The sequence below is a fragment of the Micropterus salmoides genome, unplaced genomic scaffold (assembly GCF_014851395.1).
Source record: "Micropterus salmoides isolate LMB-PRFRI ecotype aquatic unplaced genomic scaffold, ASM1485139v1 Ms_hic_scaffold_22, whole genome shotgun sequence".
In the NCBI taxonomy this organism is placed as follows: Eukaryota; Metazoa; Chordata; class Actinopteri; order Centrarchiformes; family Centrarchidae; genus Micropterus; species Micropterus salmoides.
In genome coordinates, this window is record NW_024041373.1 from 18,374,419 (window position 1) to 18,393,702 (window position 19,284).

The 19,284-nt window shown below is 38.8% G+C and overlaps 2 protein-coding genes across 2 annotated transcripts; one reads left to right on the forward strand and one right to left on the reverse strand.

The window, feature by feature from the left end:
- Positions 1–3,605: 3,605 nt before the first annotated feature.
- bnip4 (BCL2 interacting protein 4) lies at positions 3,606–7,493 on the forward strand. Its single transcript, XM_038737257.1, has 6 exons — positions 3,606–3,767; positions 4,124–4,295; positions 4,449–4,509; positions 4,700–4,806; positions 5,582–5,731; positions 6,858–7,493. Exons 1-6 carry the CDS (start codon positions 3,725–3,727, stop codon positions 6,898–6,900), a joined length of 576 nt encoding a protein of 191 aa, XP_038593185.1. The 5' UTR covers positions 3,606–3,724; the 3' UTR covers positions 6,901–7,493.
- An 831-nt stretch (positions 7,494–8,324) lies between these two features.
- ppp2r2d (protein phosphatase 2, regulatory subunit B, delta) lies at positions 8,325–12,418 on the reverse strand. Its single transcript, XM_038737256.1, has 10 exons — positions 12,250–12,418; positions 11,980–12,054; positions 11,396–11,493; positions 11,113–11,278; positions 10,918–11,030; positions 10,634–10,811; positions 10,352–10,516; positions 9,729–9,898; positions 9,442–9,533; positions 8,325–9,256 (listed from the first exon to the last, which is right to left on the reverse strand). The coding sequence occupies exons 1-10, from the start codon at positions 12,254–12,256 to the stop codon at positions 8,977–8,979; spliced, it is 1,344 nt and encodes a 447-aa protein (XP_038593184.1). The 5' UTR covers positions 12,257–12,418; the 3' UTR covers positions 8,325–8,976.
- Between the last annotated feature and the right edge of the window lie 6,866 nt (positions 12,419–19,284).

The following is a 19,284-nucleotide window of genomic DNA, read 5'->3' on the forward strand; positions in this document are numbered from 1 at the left end:
AATCAGGGACACAACCAGTAGATCGGGAGCTGTTAAAAACAGAGATCAAATGGGGGCCAACAGAATCTATTACTTTCAGTAAAAACTTTGTAGGTATTACATCAAGTGGGCTGGAGCACACTCTCATTTGTGATACTCTTTTTATAAGCTCAGACAAGTCGATGGGATAAAACTGGTTAAAACTCTCTTGTTGCTGGTGAGGAACCTCTGAGTAAGAGGCTGCAGGGGTAATAGAGGCTCTGATTGGCACCACCTTATTGGTAAAATAATATAAAAACAATTCACAGCCATCATTACTTCCAGCTGAGGCACAAGGAGGGGTTGGGTTTACCAGCTGATCCACAGTCTTAAACAGAAACCTGGGATTGTGTTTATGTGTAGTAATGAGTTCAGAAAAATAGTGTGTTCTCGCATCCTTAACCATGTTATTGTAGTTAATTAATAAATCCTTCAGACTGAGGTAATGGACTTGGAGACTGGATTTTTTCCATTTGAGCTCTGCTTTCCTGCATTCCCTTTTTAGGCTGCGAATGCTGTCATTTATCCAGGGTTGCTTACTAGCTTTAGACGTAGGCCTAACCTTTAGAGGAGCAGTAATATTTAGTGACGACAAGCAGATATGATTGAAGTGATTGACCAGATTGTTGGTGTTGGAATCAAACAGGTGTTGGCTTTACTCTTGTAAAGCACTTTGTAACCATGATCTGTGAAAGCTGCTATGAACTTTACTTACTGGTCAACAGATGCTGCTCCATGTGGCTATTTTCCAGATGATTTGAATGGACAGATGTCCCTTTTCTTAAGCGTGAGAAACATCCACTGACAATGTTTTCAGCTCTTGAAAAAGGTGAATCCACATTTTAAAAAATATTGGGCATTTCATTTTTGGTATTGTATGTGGTTGTTGTTTAAGACGTTGACAGAAATAAGTGCAGTGAAGGATAGTTAATGTTAACTGTTAGGCAAGTTAGCAGGTTAACTTAGTTAACTTAGCTAGCTTTCCCACATTGCTAGAAAAATAGCAGCCTGACATATCTGACCACTCCAGCACAGGTAGCTTTATAAGATTAATATGGGTAAAGAAACGCAAAAATAAAATTTCCTTTGGCTGTGTACACTGGGTGGAAGAGGAGATATACCCATTGGTAATGTGTCTTGAACGGGCAGTTAGAAAAACAATTTAGAAAACGTCATTATTGTGTTGAATATATGTTACACTTGGATAAAAGATCCGTTAACGAATTTGGAAAAAAATCTTCCACAGCTCACAATCCAGTGTAGAGTTTGGTGCCTTCCTGCAGATGCTGATGGAAGATTTGGGGCAAAGGATACATGGCTCCATGATGGCACAGATGAACCATACACCATGTGGGTATGTCTATAATCAACCTATTACCAGGCCTGGTAAAGGTGGGGTTAAGAGAGAATTGCGTGACATGCTGAGAAGGTATAACGTTACATTAGGCAACAATGACTTCCTTCTTTGTTTTTTTACATTTTGTAACTGTAAATCTTAAAGCATCCTACTTTTTATTCTTGATTTGGACAGATACCTTTATGTACTGTATGTTTGAGCTGCTTGGAGTTCTCCTAAATCTCTACAGGCCATCCTGCTTTAGATTTTACATGTGTCAGTTCATTGAGTATACTGTTCTGCGTCATGGTTACAGCTTATGTCAAGTGTAAATTCAGTGGTGTTGGCTAAGCCAGTGCTCATTGCTCTTGTGAGCTCATAAATGGGGCAAAGTAAGGTTTTTGTTGTTATTTAATAACTGCATATCGTTAAATAAAGCTCATAGTTAAAGTCATGTGACACACGTGAAATCAAAGAGCTCAATGTAGCAATGGAAAGGGTACTCTAACACTGTTCAATGCATCCGTTTTGGTACATGTGCCATCTGGTGAGAGCATTTTTATAATGAGATGGGATGTGGAGCGGGACACAACATTCATAACACTTAACAAAATTACTGTCAATATTGCCTCCATCATAAATTCTGACAGCACTACATGAAAATATAAACAACTTACACCAGCTGAGTATAATATTATTTGAGACATTACCTGTGATAAATTCTTTATTGCTTCGGTTTTTATAAATGTTTATTTAGTTTTTTTTCAGCACCATAGATGTATGCATTATTGATTGAATCAGCATCATATTACATGTTGTGCTACATTGAACAGTTCTGAACATAATATCCTCAAGAGGCTTGGTTATTAGAATATATAGTCTTCGTTTTTAGAATATGGAAAGCATGTAATTTCTGACATAATTTGTCTCTACCTTTTGAGAGTCGGCTGCTTTTTTGGAGAAAAGCCAGTAGTTGCAGTTCCATACACCTTGTTATGGCTCTGACTTATTGAATATTGGGAAATGATTACTGGCCTTCACAATACTATTATCAGTTAATATGTCTACTCTGAATGGTCTGTCTGACTTATAAGTTAAATCCCAGGTATTCCAATGTGCAGTGTGGCAAAAGGCATATTTTCTCCATTGCTTGAGTGAACAGTTAAAATTTGTCTTTTGTCTTAACCAATATGCATCCCCATTTTGCATATGTATATTGGGATTACAGTAACTACACTCAAAACAGTGAGTTTGTGTTTAAAACAAACCACTTACAGAAAATAAAAAAGTGATTAATTGCTACATAAAACCCTGATGCAGCAGGAAAGGGAATTTAAAGTAGAAAAATTTATAAGGAGGAAAACACTATTTTTTGGTTACCCAAGTAATTTATCTCTGTTTTAAAATGATCTAGTAAGCTCCATATACTCCGTGTAAACCATGGTCTGCCATGAGTTGAACACACCCAAGAATAATAACCCCCCTCAATTGTTGAAGTAATTTAATTTTGCAAGAATAATTAGACATGCTAATCTCCATGGTAGCAAACATAATTTAATTTGCGAGCCTGAAATTCGGAGTCGCCATTTCGAGAAAGCATGGACAATAAAGTGTTTTGCTTTGTCAAAATACAGCACATTGTCAGAATAACTGATTAAAATAAGTCAGTAGAAACAAGGTTTTTCTTGGTCAATACCTGTCTATGTTCCTCAGCTCAGAAAGCATTCATTTAGTTATAGACGGTTTGGGACTCTAACAATACAGAACAGAGTCATAAGACACTGCAACAAGGTTACATTGGGGCATTGAGGCTATACATGTTTACTACAGCACATTTCATGTTGAATGTCCTATTTTGACATTTTTACGCCAAATAATTGCAGTTGCATAGTTAGCCATGGCTGAGATGTGTGACCTTATTACATACTGTATGCTACTGTACCTTACATACTGATGCAACTCAAGAGAGGGGGCAGTTATGAGCTATGACTGCCATCTGCAGACAGGCGTGTGGAACTATCATAAAGCAGGTTTAATTCAAAATGTAAAATAAGCTGACATGAGCAAAAGGAATCAATGTCGCTTATAAATACGGTGTTTTAACAAAGCTGATTACGTAGCTTAGCAATCATGTTTATTGAGGTTGTTTAGGAAGCGTGTCCGGGCATGCGCGCTATTTTGGGTGGGCCGTCTGCGTGTTGCGCCCGGCCGTTTCAGAGCCAATCACATTTCAGACAAACATAATATTGCGTCACTGTTATTGTGGTAGTTGCAACTGTAGCTGCTCGCACAGATTTTGCCACCATTTCGCTGACATTTAGGCCCCTAAAACTGCGTAAACGAGAGGACCCGCAAGACTAAATCGGTACAATGTCACGCCAAAAGGACGTTTCATCGGACGAGAGTTTGCAAGGTAAAGTATAAACAACCAACAACCTTGTAAAACACGAGGTAACTAACGTTAAATCAGCTAACATAGCCTGAGCTGAACAGACGAGGTATACATCTAATTAGCTAGATTAAAGCTTAACGTTACATTATTTTGTCGATCTATTATAAGAGGACACCCATCGGTCTAGTTAGTTAATAGGCTTGTTTGCAATGATGCCAAATCAAAATGCCTTCAAGCCGAGGACAGTCCTTATCTGTTGTTCTACTGTACATATAGCCTGCGGCAGTCCCAGCCTATATAGGCCAGTGATACCACTACTGAATAGGCTACCCAGATTTCATTCACATATTTCATGTATTAAAATCATCTGATATAAGGTTCCTGGGTTGAGCTGCATTTCAGTGGCACTGGATCCCAAAGCACCAGTCACCATGGAAGTCAGGAGCAAATCCCCACGTCCATCCAGGAGGTTGACATGGAGAAAATGCTGCTAGATGCACAGCACGAGTCAGGCAGAAGCAGCTCCAGAGGAAGCTCTCAGTGTAACAGGTTTGGGGGAGGGTTGGAAAAAGGGAATCACAGTTTGTGTTTTTCATATGTGTTGTTTAATACAGCTTGTCAAGAAGTGTTATTCCAAACGTGTGTCTTAAGTGACCAACATTTCCCTTATGTGTTGTTGGTTTCTTCACTTCTTCACAACAGCCCACTAAGAGCACAGACCCCCCTTCTTATGTGGAGAGGCTCAGAGGGAAACAGCTCGCAGGTATTTTTTGGAACCACAAAATCATACCTGTAAAGTTATAAAATGTATCAAAGTCTAATAATAGTGTAGTTTTATTAAATAATTCATAGGATGTTGTACAGTATAACGTTATTTTTAGAAATCACTGATGGCCAAGTTGTTGCAGGATGTGTTCCGACAGCACTTGATTATCCACAATTGGTGTTTTTAGTCAGATGAAGATTTCCAAGAAAGAAGACGGGAAGTAGAGAACCTGATGAAGAAAAATGCTGACTGGATCTGGGACTGGTCTAGTCGACCTGAGAACAATCCACCAAAGTATGTTGCCACCACTAATGGTGTAACTTAGTATTTTTGGTATGAAGTTTCTTTGTAATTTCAGTATACATGTACACACGGGTGACTAATAAACCAACATGAGATGTTTTAGCATGGAGTCAGGCCACTACAAGCCTCATGAACTCTGTTAATTAGAGGGATGAACACCAGTACTCTACGAGATATTCCCTCAATTATATGTACCACCTTTATTTAATCAGGTAATCTCATTGAGCTTAAGCTCTGTTTTGCAAGAGTGACCTTAGTACAACAGATAGAAAGGAAAAAACAAACATAGCCAGACATAACAAAAGGTCAAATAGCATCAGAGACAGTCACAGACATCACTAAATAGATTTGAAGACGAAAGTTTATGTTATATTATTTGATTTTACAGAGCATTGTCTCACACGTTGGTCTAAAATCTTGCATACATGTGAAACTGGGTTGAGATTTGGTGACTGTAAAGGACCTAGCATTTTACTCACATCGTTTTCATAGTTACCAAACCATTCAGAGAGCCCTGGTGCACGGAAGCATCTGCATTTTATATGTTTCTCCAATCTTTTATTCAGGTCTTTTCTTCAATTTGTCCCTCATCTGTTTTAGCCCAAGTATATTTATTTTATTTTTTATGACATGATTTGTAATTGTAATTCATAGAGTGAAAGAACAATGATGTCTGTGTGAGCAGAGGTGTCAGTATGACATTAGACCAGCAGTCATTGATTTTAATGTATTCAAAACAGTGAAAAATTAATGTGCTCCTCTGTAGGGAGTTCCTGCTGAAGTACCCTAAGCGCTCGACCTCTCTCAGCATTAGGAACACCAGCGTCATGAAGAAGGGAGGCGTTCTCTCTGCTGACTTTCTGAAGCTTTTCCTTCCATCATTAATCATTTCTCACATACTTGCTGTTGGCCTTGGGTAAGCAACATCATTTAATCTCTAACTCTGGCAATATTACATTCTCTTAAAAACTAAAAAAATACATAGGTACCTTTTAGAGACGATTGCAGAGGAATCTTTAAAGAACAATTTAAACCCCTGACCACATAAAATTGATGTATATTCACTTAAATAATGGAATAATTTGCTATACCGATTAAACATTTATTTGGCATTTTTCAAATAATCCTACGTACAAATATATGGTTTCGTACTGTTTAGAAAAACTGATGCAAACATTCATTTTAATTGCTCCAACATTACATTAATGATTTGGTGGTTGTCTAGTATTATGGTGCGTTCCATTTACCTCGGAAGTCGGAGGTCGGAGCTGGGAATGACGTCACACCCGAGTTTATTTTATTTTTTTTAATTTTATTTTTTTTAATTATTGTATTTTACTAATTTTATATAAATTTTTCATGCTCTTATCTTGTTTCTTTTTGTATTATTCTTTACACTTGTTAAAGCACTTTGTAACTTGTTTTTGAAAAGTGTTCTACAAATAAGGATTATTATTATTATTATTATTATTATTTATTTTAGTTATTTATTTGTTTATTTGAAAAGGGACAATGTACACATTCAAAAAACAAAACACTGTAGACACGCTAAACACTGTAGCAACACGTACGAAAATGTACACAGAAGTGCTATCAAACAGTATAAACCACCGCTTTAACTATTGATACTCAGCAGATTACAAAGTTGGGTTAGTGCGGTTCTTCCGACTTAAGGGGGCGTTCCCTTTGAAATATATTCTTTGTCTTTATAATTGCTATCTTTATATTAACATTCAACAGCTGTTTCATGTGTAGGTTGGCGTCATTTCCCATTTCACGTGTGTTTTTTTGACAAAACCTGCTTTGGAGAACCAGCATCGGGTGACACAGTCGTTGTCAGTTTTTGAGAGTGTGTGGTAGGTTAGGTTAATTACCAATACCACTTGGGTTTTTTTTCTAGTGAAATCTGGTGATAAAGTAGAGGATCAAGTCTAAGCTTCAGTGTTTTGTACTTTTTGTAACATCTATTTCTGGAGAATTCTTTTTGCATATCTTGCACTCAGCACCATCTTATATTACATTGTTTGTCTCTCTCCTTTTAGGATATATATTGGGAAGCGACTGACCTCCCACAACACCTACTAAGTAGGATGGCGGTGTTGCAACACCTTTGTCACCTTGATGTGACCATCTTGGCATGCCTTAAAATTGGACCTTCTGAATATCAAGGAAGATGTGGCCATGTGACACTGTCCAATTTGTTTGAGTGCACCACGCCACCCCCCCCCGCATGGAGAGTTGAGGATGTGTCATTGCTGTTTCATGGTGTATTCTCCTCATCACAACAGTGACCAATCCTCTGCTCCTTGCTGTTGCCCCTTGTTGTGGCCTGGAGATGACTGTTTGGCTGTTTCCTGCTCCTTAAATCTGCACGTTACAGAACTGATACATATTGTACGTCATTGCCTTTTTCTTTTTGCAATGAGAAATCACTATTGATTTTAAATGATATACTGTCAAGTGATTTTTATTTTTAGACCAGCTGTGGATAAAGAAAATAGTTTGGGCTTGTAATTTTATTTGACCTTTTGTCCAAGGGATCATTAGCTTAGCGTTTCACTGATTGCCTCCATTGCAGATTGCTTAATTTGTGGAAATGTAATTGTTATTGAAAGAAAATCAACTGAAATGGTCCAATTTATTCATCCTACTCAAAATAAAAGTTGGGTATACACACATGGTGTATTTACAAACCGGTTAATATGTGGAAACATGAAGCAAACTGTTTTTTCAAATGAAAGTACCACATGCAGATGAACACAATTAAAATTTTATTGAACTTTGGTCAAAATAATAAACAAGTGAATACATTGCCACCATGTTAGGAATCAATGGACAAAGACAATGCATTGTTATGTTTGTTTTAATGTCATCAGTATATGTTTTGTGTAGTCAACCTTCGTTTTCTGCATTCACAACTACGGAGATAAGATCCACATTTGCAATACGCGGTTCAAATTTGGGTGACATCCCTATTAAGTGAATAAGGGCACATGTATGAGGCCGGTCTGAATATTCCTACATTAGTACACGATTCGGAGGCACTCTTTCACAAACCGTATGGTGTGCAATTTTCCTCCTCTGTATTTTCAAAGACAGCCACATATAGCAGCAGTATATGAGGACATAACTCTATAAAATAGGATTTACAAATAATGCACATGAGGTTTGTAAAACGTTTGGGGACATAACTTGTAGCTGTCACTGATAGAAGTAGGTATTAAGGCTGCAGATTCCCTTTGTCCTGGGCCCCATCTTGTGCCGTGTAGTTTCCAGCCTGCATCCTAAAACATGATCAAAAACTAGAAACGAATCTCTTGACACAAACGCATTATCAGTTTGTCCCCACCGGTGGTTCTGAAACTAGTAGCCCCAAATAGTATTTCCATAAGAAGTTTGCTTGAGATCTGCTCAAAGACAGTGGTGTGACTGGACACCTCTCTACAACATAAAAACATGCAAAGCAATAAACATGTTTTAATACATACTTTTAAATTTAAAAACACATCTGTAGTTTTAGTTTCTTTTATTATGTGGATGACAAGGTGTACTTGAGTAGATACAGTCAGTGAAATTATGTCACCGTATTGACTGGGGTAAAGAAAGAAGAGGGAGGGGGAGAAAAGAAACGGGTCCACTTTCCAAATTCATGGCCTCTTCCACCAGTAGCTTGGCCTGAATACATGGCCAATGGGGGAATGTTACAGTTAGGCTTATTGACCATTAATCCGTGCTTCAGAGGGCCCAAAATCTTTGAGATGATGTTACAACTTTTGACAAGACGTCATTTTAAGGGCTTCCAAGAGTTCTGTCGTTAAATCATGAAATGAAGGCTTAAAATGTCAACACAAACACCAACGTTCAAGAGTTTGACCTCTAGGGAGTGCCATTCCTTTTAGACCCGAATTGGGCTTTCTGTGTCGGGAGGGGGGAGGGTGGGCATGTTGATTGCCCTGGTGCCAAAGGCAAAAACAACCTAAGCTCAGACTCAAAATAAAACAGGCCTATAGATCAACCTCCTGTGGCAAAAAAAGTAGACACGTGCTTTCGAATTCTTCACCAGGAGGACAACGAGGCTGTTTCTTCTTATACAGATAGACAAGTAGTAGGCTTAACTACACAGGTACGGTAAAAGCCCTATCTTCTGGAGCCCCAAATCTTCTAGTTGATTTTGTCCTGGAAAATGTACAAGTTGTTGGTGGCTGCCACAGCTATCACGTTATCTTTGGGGTGCCAGGCAGTGTGGAGGATCTTCTTGTTGAAGTCCAGGCTGTCCACGCTAATCTCATCCTTCTTCCTCTTGCCGCCGGTCGACACTTTGCGTGGTTTGAGCGTGGCCCGCGGTTTGCTGCTCTCCCGGGACGCCTCCAGTGTGATGTCCCGCCTGGTGTTGCGGTCAAACATTCGGAAGAAGTTGTTGTAGGAGCCGGTCATGATGGCACTGATGGAGAGAGAACGCGTTAATTGTTTGTTTACATTAACTTGAGTAAAATCACCCACAATGTCAACAGATATATTGCATCTATAATTTAGGAACATAAAACAATAAAATACACTCACTAAAATACACTGACCACAGGCTGGTAGCAGGTGAAATGCTATTCTATACAAGACAAGGACACTTACCTGTCACTGCCATTCCAGCAGCACTCAAACTTGTCAAAGATGCAGTCGTTTTCATACAAGGAGCAGAGTTTACTGCGAAGGTATTCATGGACCTGAAACAAAACACATCACCTAAATATTCACACAAGCATAATGTCTTTATCTGTATGGCTATAATTAAGTGTTAAAAAGACTCATCTGGCTAACACGAAGCAATCATTTTTAAAATGCTGTAGTGCTTATATTGTTCTCACACAGGGTTAATGCCAGTTATATTTGAAGTCACTAAAAAAGGTACGTTTATGCACCTGATACGTCTCCACTGGCCTGTTCTCCATGTTGAGGTCCCAAACTTTGACGGAGAGGTAGTCACGTGTCATCATATAGCGTCCGCTGTGACTGAACTTCACGTCCGAGATGGAGGAGATGATCTCAGAGAAGAAGGACCGGCTGCTTGGATCCTCAGGCTCCTCAAAGACTGAAAGATAAAAGGAAGAAAAATCCTCACAACTCCTATTTCTAAAAACATTTCCAGCATGGAGTTAGACTCCAATAACTCTGAATAATAACAAAAAAAAAATCTTTATTGGTATTTTACCAAGTGAAGCAACACATCTACCTTTACTTAAATTATTAAATCGTTTTAATTTAATCAAATAATCATATACAATCTAGAACGTATGAGATAATGAATACCAATCACAATTTACCAGATCCAAAAGTAATGTCTTCAGTTTTGTTCTGTCTGACCAAAAGTTAAAAAAAACCCTAAATGTTATCAATTTATTTATTTATACACACAAAATGGAGATAGCAGGAAATCAAAATATTAGACAAAATGTAAATAAACTATATAATATAATAAACTGATTTTCCACTCATAGAATAACTAATTGACTAAACATTGCAGCACTACAGTGGAGGTACTTACACTTTGAGTGCCTGTCGCAGAGTGCCGCCGCTCGCATGTCACACAGGCGGATGGTGCCTTTGCTACTGCTGTACACAAATACATTGCATTGGTGTGGATGGCACTCAGCAGCTGTGATTACTTCCGTCAGTTCCTCCATGTTGGCGGGCTTGATGTCTACAATATCTGGGAACACACTGTTAAGGAACTAGCAGTCTTGTATTTCATTGTGATACAGTGTAGAGACTATTGGTCCAAAAGACACACATCTAAAAGCTGTTTTCTGATGAAGAAAAAGGATACTAAAACTTCTGTCTGTGATTTCCATGTGCCATAGATTTATTCTTAGGTCATCTGCGGAGAGGTACGTTTCATGATCACTATTTACAGAAATGGAATTAATGTGATAGGTGTGCGCATTTGCAAAGATCCTCCGTGGACTTGCTTCTACCATGAGATCCATTGGCATCAGTACTGGTACCTGAAAGATACCACATGCAGATTTAAAGTTTTTATGAAAACCATAAAAAAAACAAACAACAACCTTGTTTGAATATGACACAGGTCTGACGTCTGATTAAACATACCCGTAAAGAGGTGATTCTAAAGGGGTCTCTGAGTCGTCCATCTTCATCTTTCAGGTTGTAACCTTCTGCTCGTTTATCTCTTTCACTTATTTTCCACAATTTGATAGTTTTATCTGACAAAAAACAGATAAGAAAATGGTTCAATTTAGAGGTGAAGAACAATCGTCTGACATAGATCAAAAGTAAAACTCTTACCGTTTGTCGAAAGTAGAAAGTGAGCAGCATTTTGTTGGGGTAGCCATCTTATTTTATTAATCTTTTCCTCGATTTCTAAACTTTTCAAATAGTCAAATTCTGGCTCGTGACTCTGAAAAGTGCTATAGACGTTGTACTCCCCGCGCAGGTGTGGACGATTCTTAGACTGAGAAACAAATATTGCAAACATAAGTCACAAGGTGCAAGTATTATCATTGCAACACAGAGTCAGCACATCACCTCTGACATAATACTCATCTGCACAGTCTGTGGTGAATCTTACCTCCTGTTCATGTTGAAATATCACTACTCTGCCTCCTTTATCTCCAGTTGCAAGTAGTTCCCCAGAATAGTTGAACTCGACTGTTGAGATTATGTCCGCTGAAAATGGACACAAATCAAGAGTGATTTAGACTCAGCTTTCACGATAATAGCTTTGTTGACAGCTAGGGTAAAGCTACTGTGTACTGAGTCGGGTGCCATTGGTGTTTTTCTGAACTGAAGCATCGGGTAAACTGCCAGCCAAACACGTACACCCATTCATGTATGAATGAATGAAAACAAGCATGATGTCACACGACAATTTATGGACGCAGCACATTGACGTCATGGACACGGTCGCTCCCCTTTAATAGCTTAGCCACCACCTAGCATACAGTTAGCTAACGACATACAGAGGAAAGGGCGTTTGTGCAACTGATCCACAAACAGACTCTCACCAATCGCGCCAGCTGTTTTATATTAACCCCCGTGCGACCATCTAGCTATCGTGCGTCTAATGTTAAGCCCCTAGAGCATCATCATCAGCCCATCTAGCTAGCTACCCACCGTTTTAGCCTGGCCGCCAAGCCAACGTTAGCAACATACCTTCCGCAACATCTTCATCTATCGCTCCTTTCACTTGTGAGAAACACCACTGAAAATCATTTCCTCCAGCAACTCCTGTAAAAAAGAACACATCGTTAGTTTGTATCCGCCTCGCGTTTCGCCTGGCGATAATAATGACCTGACAGTGACACAGTTTGACAACTAGCAACTTAGCTTGCCAGCGGCTAACGTTGGCTAGCTAACTTGCAGATTCAGGCCATCACACACTAAGTGAGGTGGGTCCTTTTCCTCCCTTTAAAAGTAGCTCACCTGCCATTGCTTCATGTAGCAGCTCTTGCAAGTACACAGCTTCCAATACCTAATCAACCAATGCGGCTTGCTCGGGGAAATAGATAGCATCCACAATCAGTGTGAAGACTCGGGTCCAGATCTGTCAAGACCACGGAAATTATCCGTGATTTTTTTTTCTTCCAAAATGGCGCACAGTACATGGAGAAATGACGTCATGCACACATGCCACATCCTGGCTCCATCCATCCTCCTGAGCATCATATTATTAGATGTGCCATTTAGTCTTCATTTTCTATGTATTCAACTTTGTTTCATCACATTAGATATTAACACCTGCCTATTAGCCTGTTAAAGCCAGTTCAGCTGTCCCCTGATGGTTGGGACAAATGTGCATATCAGGTTGCAGGTAATGTGATTGAACGGTGAAGCAAACTAAATCAAATAAAAGAAAATGGTCAGCATAAACATTTTTTATAGTCTTGTGTTCATAGGTCAGGCATGTTTCATGAATATCAATTGCATAATATGAGTAAAGCCAAAGTGACAAGTAAAACACACTAACTTCTATTTTAAATACTAAAAATATACTATTCATGATAAAACGTTTTAAAAATTTGTTTCGTTGTTGTTAGTTAATAAGTATGTCCTAACTCAAAAGTGGATGAAACCTTACAAGTACCCCAGCTTGTATTGTATGGTCAGTGGGTGACATCTAGTGGGGAAATGAAGAAAATCCAGTTCACTTATGTTAGGTATGTTGCACCCCCGATGGCAATAAACTGAATGTTCATACTTTTCAGTCCCTATTTCACAAACATTTACAGATGCCTTTTGTATTTTCTACTCCTTCAAGTCGTGAAGGACTGGTCTGTAAAACCTAATCAAAACAACATTTTGGTTTCTGAGTTGGAATTTTTGCCCTGTAAGAATAAAGAATGATTTGCTGAAAAGGACATAACTCTTACAGGCTCTATCTGGATTTATTTATTTATTTATTTTTTATTTAAAAAGCATGCTCATTATATGCTGTCAATCATTTATATTGTTTTCTTCAAATTGTGGATATTACATTTGGGAACAAACTTGTCAAATTCTGCTCAGAATCTGTACAAAACTATGCGATAAAAATTTAGCTCCATTTTTGTGAGCATGTGCTCGCAATCATGGTGCATATACAGGTGCATCTCAGAAAATTAGAATATCGTGAAAAAGTTCATTTATTTCAGTAATTCAACTTAAAAGGTTAAACTAACTACTGCAAAGTGAGATTTCAATGATTATTGTGTACAGCTTATGAAAACCCCAAATATTACATGAAATCAATAAAAAAGAAAAAAAGGATTTTAAATACAGAAATGTCAGCTCTCTGAAAAGTATAATCACGCATATGTACTCAGTACTTGGTTTGGGCCCCTTTGCATGAATTACTGCCTCAATGCGGCGTGGCATGGATGCTATCAGCCTGTGGCACTGCTGAGGTGTTATGGAAGACCAGGATGCTTCAATAGCGGCCTTCAGCTCTTCTGCATTGTTCGATCTCATGTCTTTCGTCTTTCTCTTGGCAAAGCCCCATAGATTCCCTATGGGGTTCAGGTCAGGCGAGTTTGCTGGCCAATCAAGCACAGTAATCCCATGGTCATTGAACCAGGTTTTGGTACTTTTGGCAGTGTGGGCAGGTGCCAAGTCCTGCTGGAAAATGAAGTCAGCATCTTCATAAAGCTCATCTGCTGAAGGAAGCATAAAGTGCTCTGAAATGTCCTGCTAGACGGCTGCACTGACTCTGGACTTAAGCACAGTGGACTAACACCAGCAGATGACATGGCTTCCCAAACAAACACAGACTGTGGAAACTTCTCACTGGACTTCAAGCATCTTTGATTGTGTGCCTCTCCATTCTTCCTCCAGACTCTGGGACCTTGGTTTCCAAAGGAGATGCAAAATTTGCTCTCATCAGAAAAGAGGACTTTGGACCACTGAGAAACAGACCAGTTATTTTTTTCCTTCAGCCCAGGTAAGACGCTTCTGATGTTGTTTGTTGTTCAGGAGCACCTTGACAAGCGGAATACGACATTTGAAGCCCATGTCCAGGACCCGTCTGTGTGTGGTGGCTCTTGATGCAGTAACTCCAGCCTCAGTCCACTCCTTGTGAAGCTCCCCCACACATTTGAATGGCCTTTTCCTGACAATCCTCTCCAGGCTACGGTCATGCCTGCTGCTTGTGCACCTTTTTCTTCCACACTTTTCCCTTCCACTTAACTTTCTATTAATGTGCCTTGATACAGCACTTTGAGAACATCCAACTTCTTTTGCAATTACCTTTTGAGGCTTTCCCTCCTTGTGGAGGGTGTCAATGATGGTTTTCTGCTCAACTGTCAGGTCAGCAGTCTTCCCCATGATTGTGAATTCCACTGAACCAGCCTGAGAGACCAATTAAAGGCTCAGGAACCCTTTGCAGGTGTTTTGGATTAATTAGCTGATTAGAGTGTGACACTTTGCGCCTACAATACTGAACCTTTTCACAATATTTTAATTTTCTGAGATTTTGAATTTGCTGTAATAAGCTGTAAGCCATAATCATTAAATTATATCAAATAAAGGCTTGAAATATCTCACTTTGCATATAATGAGTCTATATAATACATTAGTTTCACCTTTTAAGTTGAATTACTGAAGTAAATGAACTTTTGCACGATATTCTAATTTTTCGACTTTCACCTGTATGTATGTATATATATATATATATATATATATATATATATATATATATATATAAATAGATGTTAGAGCTGTGGTAGTTGTTTTTTATTTTGTTTGCTTATTTTTCTGTAAACAGCACTCTCTGAAGGGTTGAGGTTGTCAAGAATTGGGAGGAGAAGGATAGCCCAGAGGGCCTGATTGTGCAAAAAAAATTAAAAAATGGCAAATGCTGATGAAGTGTGAGAATATGTAATATCTGGGCCACATTTCAGTGGATAAAATAGAATAAACATAGATATCTTCTTTTTAGCACACCCGTTGATAGAAAACACACTAGTCTAATATATATTAATATACTAACTGTGCTGAAAATGAAAATGTGAAAATAAGGCCATCTGCCTAGTTGCTTATTCTTGTTTTACTCTTTATTGTAAAATACCATAGCTGAAAGTGGTCAATTACAAAATAATGCTTGTTTTTTAACCAGTATTACAGGTCACATGTTTTTTTTACGCTAGCTAATCACCTGCACTGATCTTTTGTTTGTTGTTTTGTTAATTCATTTATTTTACAGGGGCCATACAAAACACAACCATTGGACCAGAGTTAGCTATATACCTAATTTACATCTCTAGTCCCTGGACAGGAAGATAAAAATAATCCAGAACACATACAATAAGCCAAATGTGTAAACAGTACATCAGATGTATAAAAAAACATCATCAAATAATACATTATATTCTCCATGTTGGAAAACAGTCTGTTCCATACAATGGTTTAGATTAGTGATCACACAACTGGTTTATCTTTACCCATGTTTTAAGTGTTGTTTTAAAAATACTGAAGCTTTTCCATTCTCTGATCCAGAACTGATTCAGTTCCATTTATCTGCTGGTCTGATTGAAAATGCTGACTATCCAAAAGCAGTTTTCCTAAATTTAGCTGAGCTGTCGTCTCTGCCTGATGCCCTGGTCTCCCCAGCATTGTCCCTGCAGCATGACACAAATTGTTTAAGTGATGGTGGTGCAAGATCCATAATTAATTTACACAAGGCACATTTCTGCTAAACAAATCAAACTATCAAAGTTCAATAAATTGTACTTTTGAATGACGATACAAGGATGGTAGCTCCTTGGTTTTTTATCAAGATTGTTTGTAAAGAGTGTATAATGATTTTAGCGTAGTCAAACCAGCTTGTAGCACAGTAAGATGTGCGTGAAGATCACAGAGTGCAAAAAGAGCTTAGCAGCAACTAGAGGTAGTTGATGCCAAATATTGCTCAAAGCTTGATTTATACTCCTGTGTAGGGTCTACGTGTGCAGCTACGCCGTAGGCTAGGCACATAGCCAGGCATTTATACTTGTGCGTCCGTGTGTCCATCAATCTGCAATTACACCCCCAAACACTAGTCGGCAGTAGCGCTACAGCGTCCACTGTGTTGACTTTTGCAGGTGTTCTGCAAATTCTGCCTGCCTGCCTAGAATTGCATGCATCTCACGGCTGGTAACGCTCATTTAAGCTGGGAAAAAATGTGGGTGCAAATCTCGGCAGGTAGCCTACAACATCTGTCCTGCTGAATTATGCATCCATGTCTTTAGGTCCTTTTCAGACACTTTGCTGTGCTCATAGATCAAATGCGGTAATCACAACATCTTTTAGCTGAATCTCAATGAATGCTACTTCTACTAAGTGTAATAAAATATTAATGACTGTAAACGTTGAAAAAATATATACTTCGAATCATTTATCACAATTGATGAACCCAACTAAGGATATCACAGCGTTTAAATGCAGTATTTGGAGGTGCATGCAATTCTGGGCAGGCATGCAAAACTCGGCATAACACTGGCCGAGCAGGCTAACTTCCGGTTTAGGGCTCCGCTAACGTGAATTGGGGTAAAATTGTAAACGAGCGGCTGGTGTAGCCTTTTCAAATGTTATCGACCGAATGGATCACATTCTGATAGTGAAACAAGTCATTTCGCTCGGGTTGTGACGGTCGATCCACTGTGTTACAGCCCCTGTAAAAGTTACCACAAAGCATGGGACACTTCCTGTCGGCTCGGAGGCGTTGCGAGGCCAGTGCCTCTTTAAAGGGCTCTGTGTGAGGCTACCCAGCCGACCAATCACAGTGCTTACAATCCGCGTCGACTCGACGTGTAGTGATATTTTTGAGGAGGTGCGTGTCAGGCTACTGCGTAGGTGACGGCGTAGGGTAGGGGGCCGTGCCGAGGCTATGCCATTGATTCAATGCAGAAGTATAAATTGCACTTTAGGCTAGCTCTAACACTTCTGGAGACCTTTTTTTTTTATATACGTTTCTTAAAATTAAAGTTAGAATCAGAATTAATGATTTTGCCCAGATGCTTGAAGTGCTCAACAATATTTATTACCTCTCCTTTAACTAGGATGTCAGGTTGATGTGTGACATTTCTTTTTGTGGAAACTGTGAATATGAACTCTGGATAACCACTCCACAGTGATGGTATTGTCTCCATAGTGCTTTTAAACTTTGTTCTTTGCTGCGCATTGGCAGATTGTCCTGGAGGTGGCAAGTGAATAAATAAGGATGCACGCAGAAAGACCTGAACCAAACCTCACCCAAACCTTCTCCCCAGTATCTCCCAAGCTCCACATCCCTCTCATCATTCACACAGCACCCCTTGGGGAGACGCAGAGCACAGGGCTGGAGGTTAGGATGATTATACCTATATATATATATATGTAAGGGTGGACCAACTTGTACATGCAGTATGTACAGGCTGGATGGTCTAAAGCTACTGATAGAAACATATAAACATGCATAGCAATATGAAACAACATGACATAATAATGTGCAATTATTAGATTAGATTAGATACATTTTTATTGTCACTGAACAGAGTACTAGCATTGAGACAAAGAAATGCAGTTAGCATCGAAGCAGAAGTACAAAAAGTATTAAATTGCAGTGTAATGTATATATGTATAGAGGTGTATATGAAAATAAATAGTAAGTGATAGATATGAATATGCTAAGATATATACAGTATGAACATGTGCAGCAGTTACAGTAGGTAGTGCAGGTCTTAGTATAAAATATGTATTACAGGTACTGCAGTACTAGTAGTATAGGTAATGCTAATAGTAAGACATTATATAGGGCCTACAGAATAAACATTTGGAGGAATGATATGAATATATAGATTTAAAATGTAAAGGATAGACAATAATATTAATTTGAATACTATACAGATAAGATATGTACCGCATTCAATGTAGGATATGTATGAGTATGTGAGAGTGTATATAGTACACATAGTACAAGGGAGTAAGAATATGTGCAGTAGGCAGTAGTATAAAACTTTCCAAGGTATGTAGGTCTTCTCTAAAATACTGCCATTAAACAGTTAACCACAGCGTTTAACACCTACTTGTGTATTGATCCCATTTGTAGTTAGTAGATATGGGGATGTTCACTTTAAATTAAAAATAGATTGTTCACCGGTGTTTTACAAAACCATCATTATTTTAAGAAGCGCTTGAACCTCTAAAACATCCTTGACTGCTACATGAGGAGCCCTGTGTAGTTCAATACAGCACCAAATGGGTTTGCAGGGGTTTTTACTTTGATAGCTTCTACCTTTGACTGAATGGAGCAAATCATATGTTGTGAGTTGAAAGAGGCAGTGCAGACATTATTTGTTGGATACAGTGAGTACAAATGCTTCTTGATTTGAAAGCAATAAGTAGTGTGGGTATACTTACTAATTTGCCAGATCAGAAAAAAAGGATATTAACCACTGCTTTTTAAATTCTTAGAAATTATTGAAACAGGTGTTTCTGAATTTTACTTGCATTCTAAAACATCTGTTTTTAGTCTAGCATTATTCTTATAAAGTAGAGTGAAAAGGAATTGCTGCCTTGACTAATAGTGTCCTATTAAAAACATACAGTGAGAAGGAGAAAAACATTAGACTTAAGACTAATTTGTGATTTAATAAACTGTACAGCTTAATTGTTATGTACATTCGATTTTCTCATTTTTATAAGTTCTGTGTGGCTGTGTGTGTGTGTGTTCGCGCTGCCATGCCGTAGCTTCATCAGGTATAAGGAGAGGTGTTGACTTTATTCCGAGCCTCCAGTAACACCACTGACTCTGATAGTTCCCCATCCCTGTGGGAATTCATTATAAGACAGCTAGAGGCTGCTTGTGGATGGTTACTGTGCTGCCCGTATGTTAACTTGTCGCTATCGCGCAAGGCAAACATGTGGTGCAGCTGCTTTCTCTGGCTGTGGGCAACCTGGAGAGATTGATTGGTGAGCCTTCTGTTTTATCCAGGATCAGGGCCACATTCAGTAGACATGGTGCCTCCG

Bases quoted from the DNA above. Each gene is read 5' to 3' on its own strand.
- bnip4 (XM_038737257.1), top strand. From the start codon at position 3,725: ATGTCACGCCAAAAGGACGTTTCATCGGACGAGAGTTTGCAAG. The intron at 3,768-4,123 runs GTAAAGTATAAA...ATCTGATATAAG, and splicing joins ATCGGACGAGAGTTTGCAAG to GTTCCTGGGTTGAGCTGCAT. The intron at 4,807-5,581 runs GTATGTTGCCAC...GCTCCTCTGTAG, and splicing joins CCTGAGAACAATCCACCAAA to GGAGTTCCTGCTGAAGTACC.
- ppp2r2d (XM_038737256.1), bottom strand. The intron at 10,812-10,917 runs GTATGTTTAATC...GGTATCTTTCAG, and splicing joins TTAGAATCACCTCTTTACGG to GTACCAGTACTGATGCCAAT. The intron at 9,534-9,728 runs GTGCATAAACGT...GTTTTGTTTCAG, and splicing joins GGCCAGTGGAGACGTATCAG to GTCCATGAATACCTTCGCAG.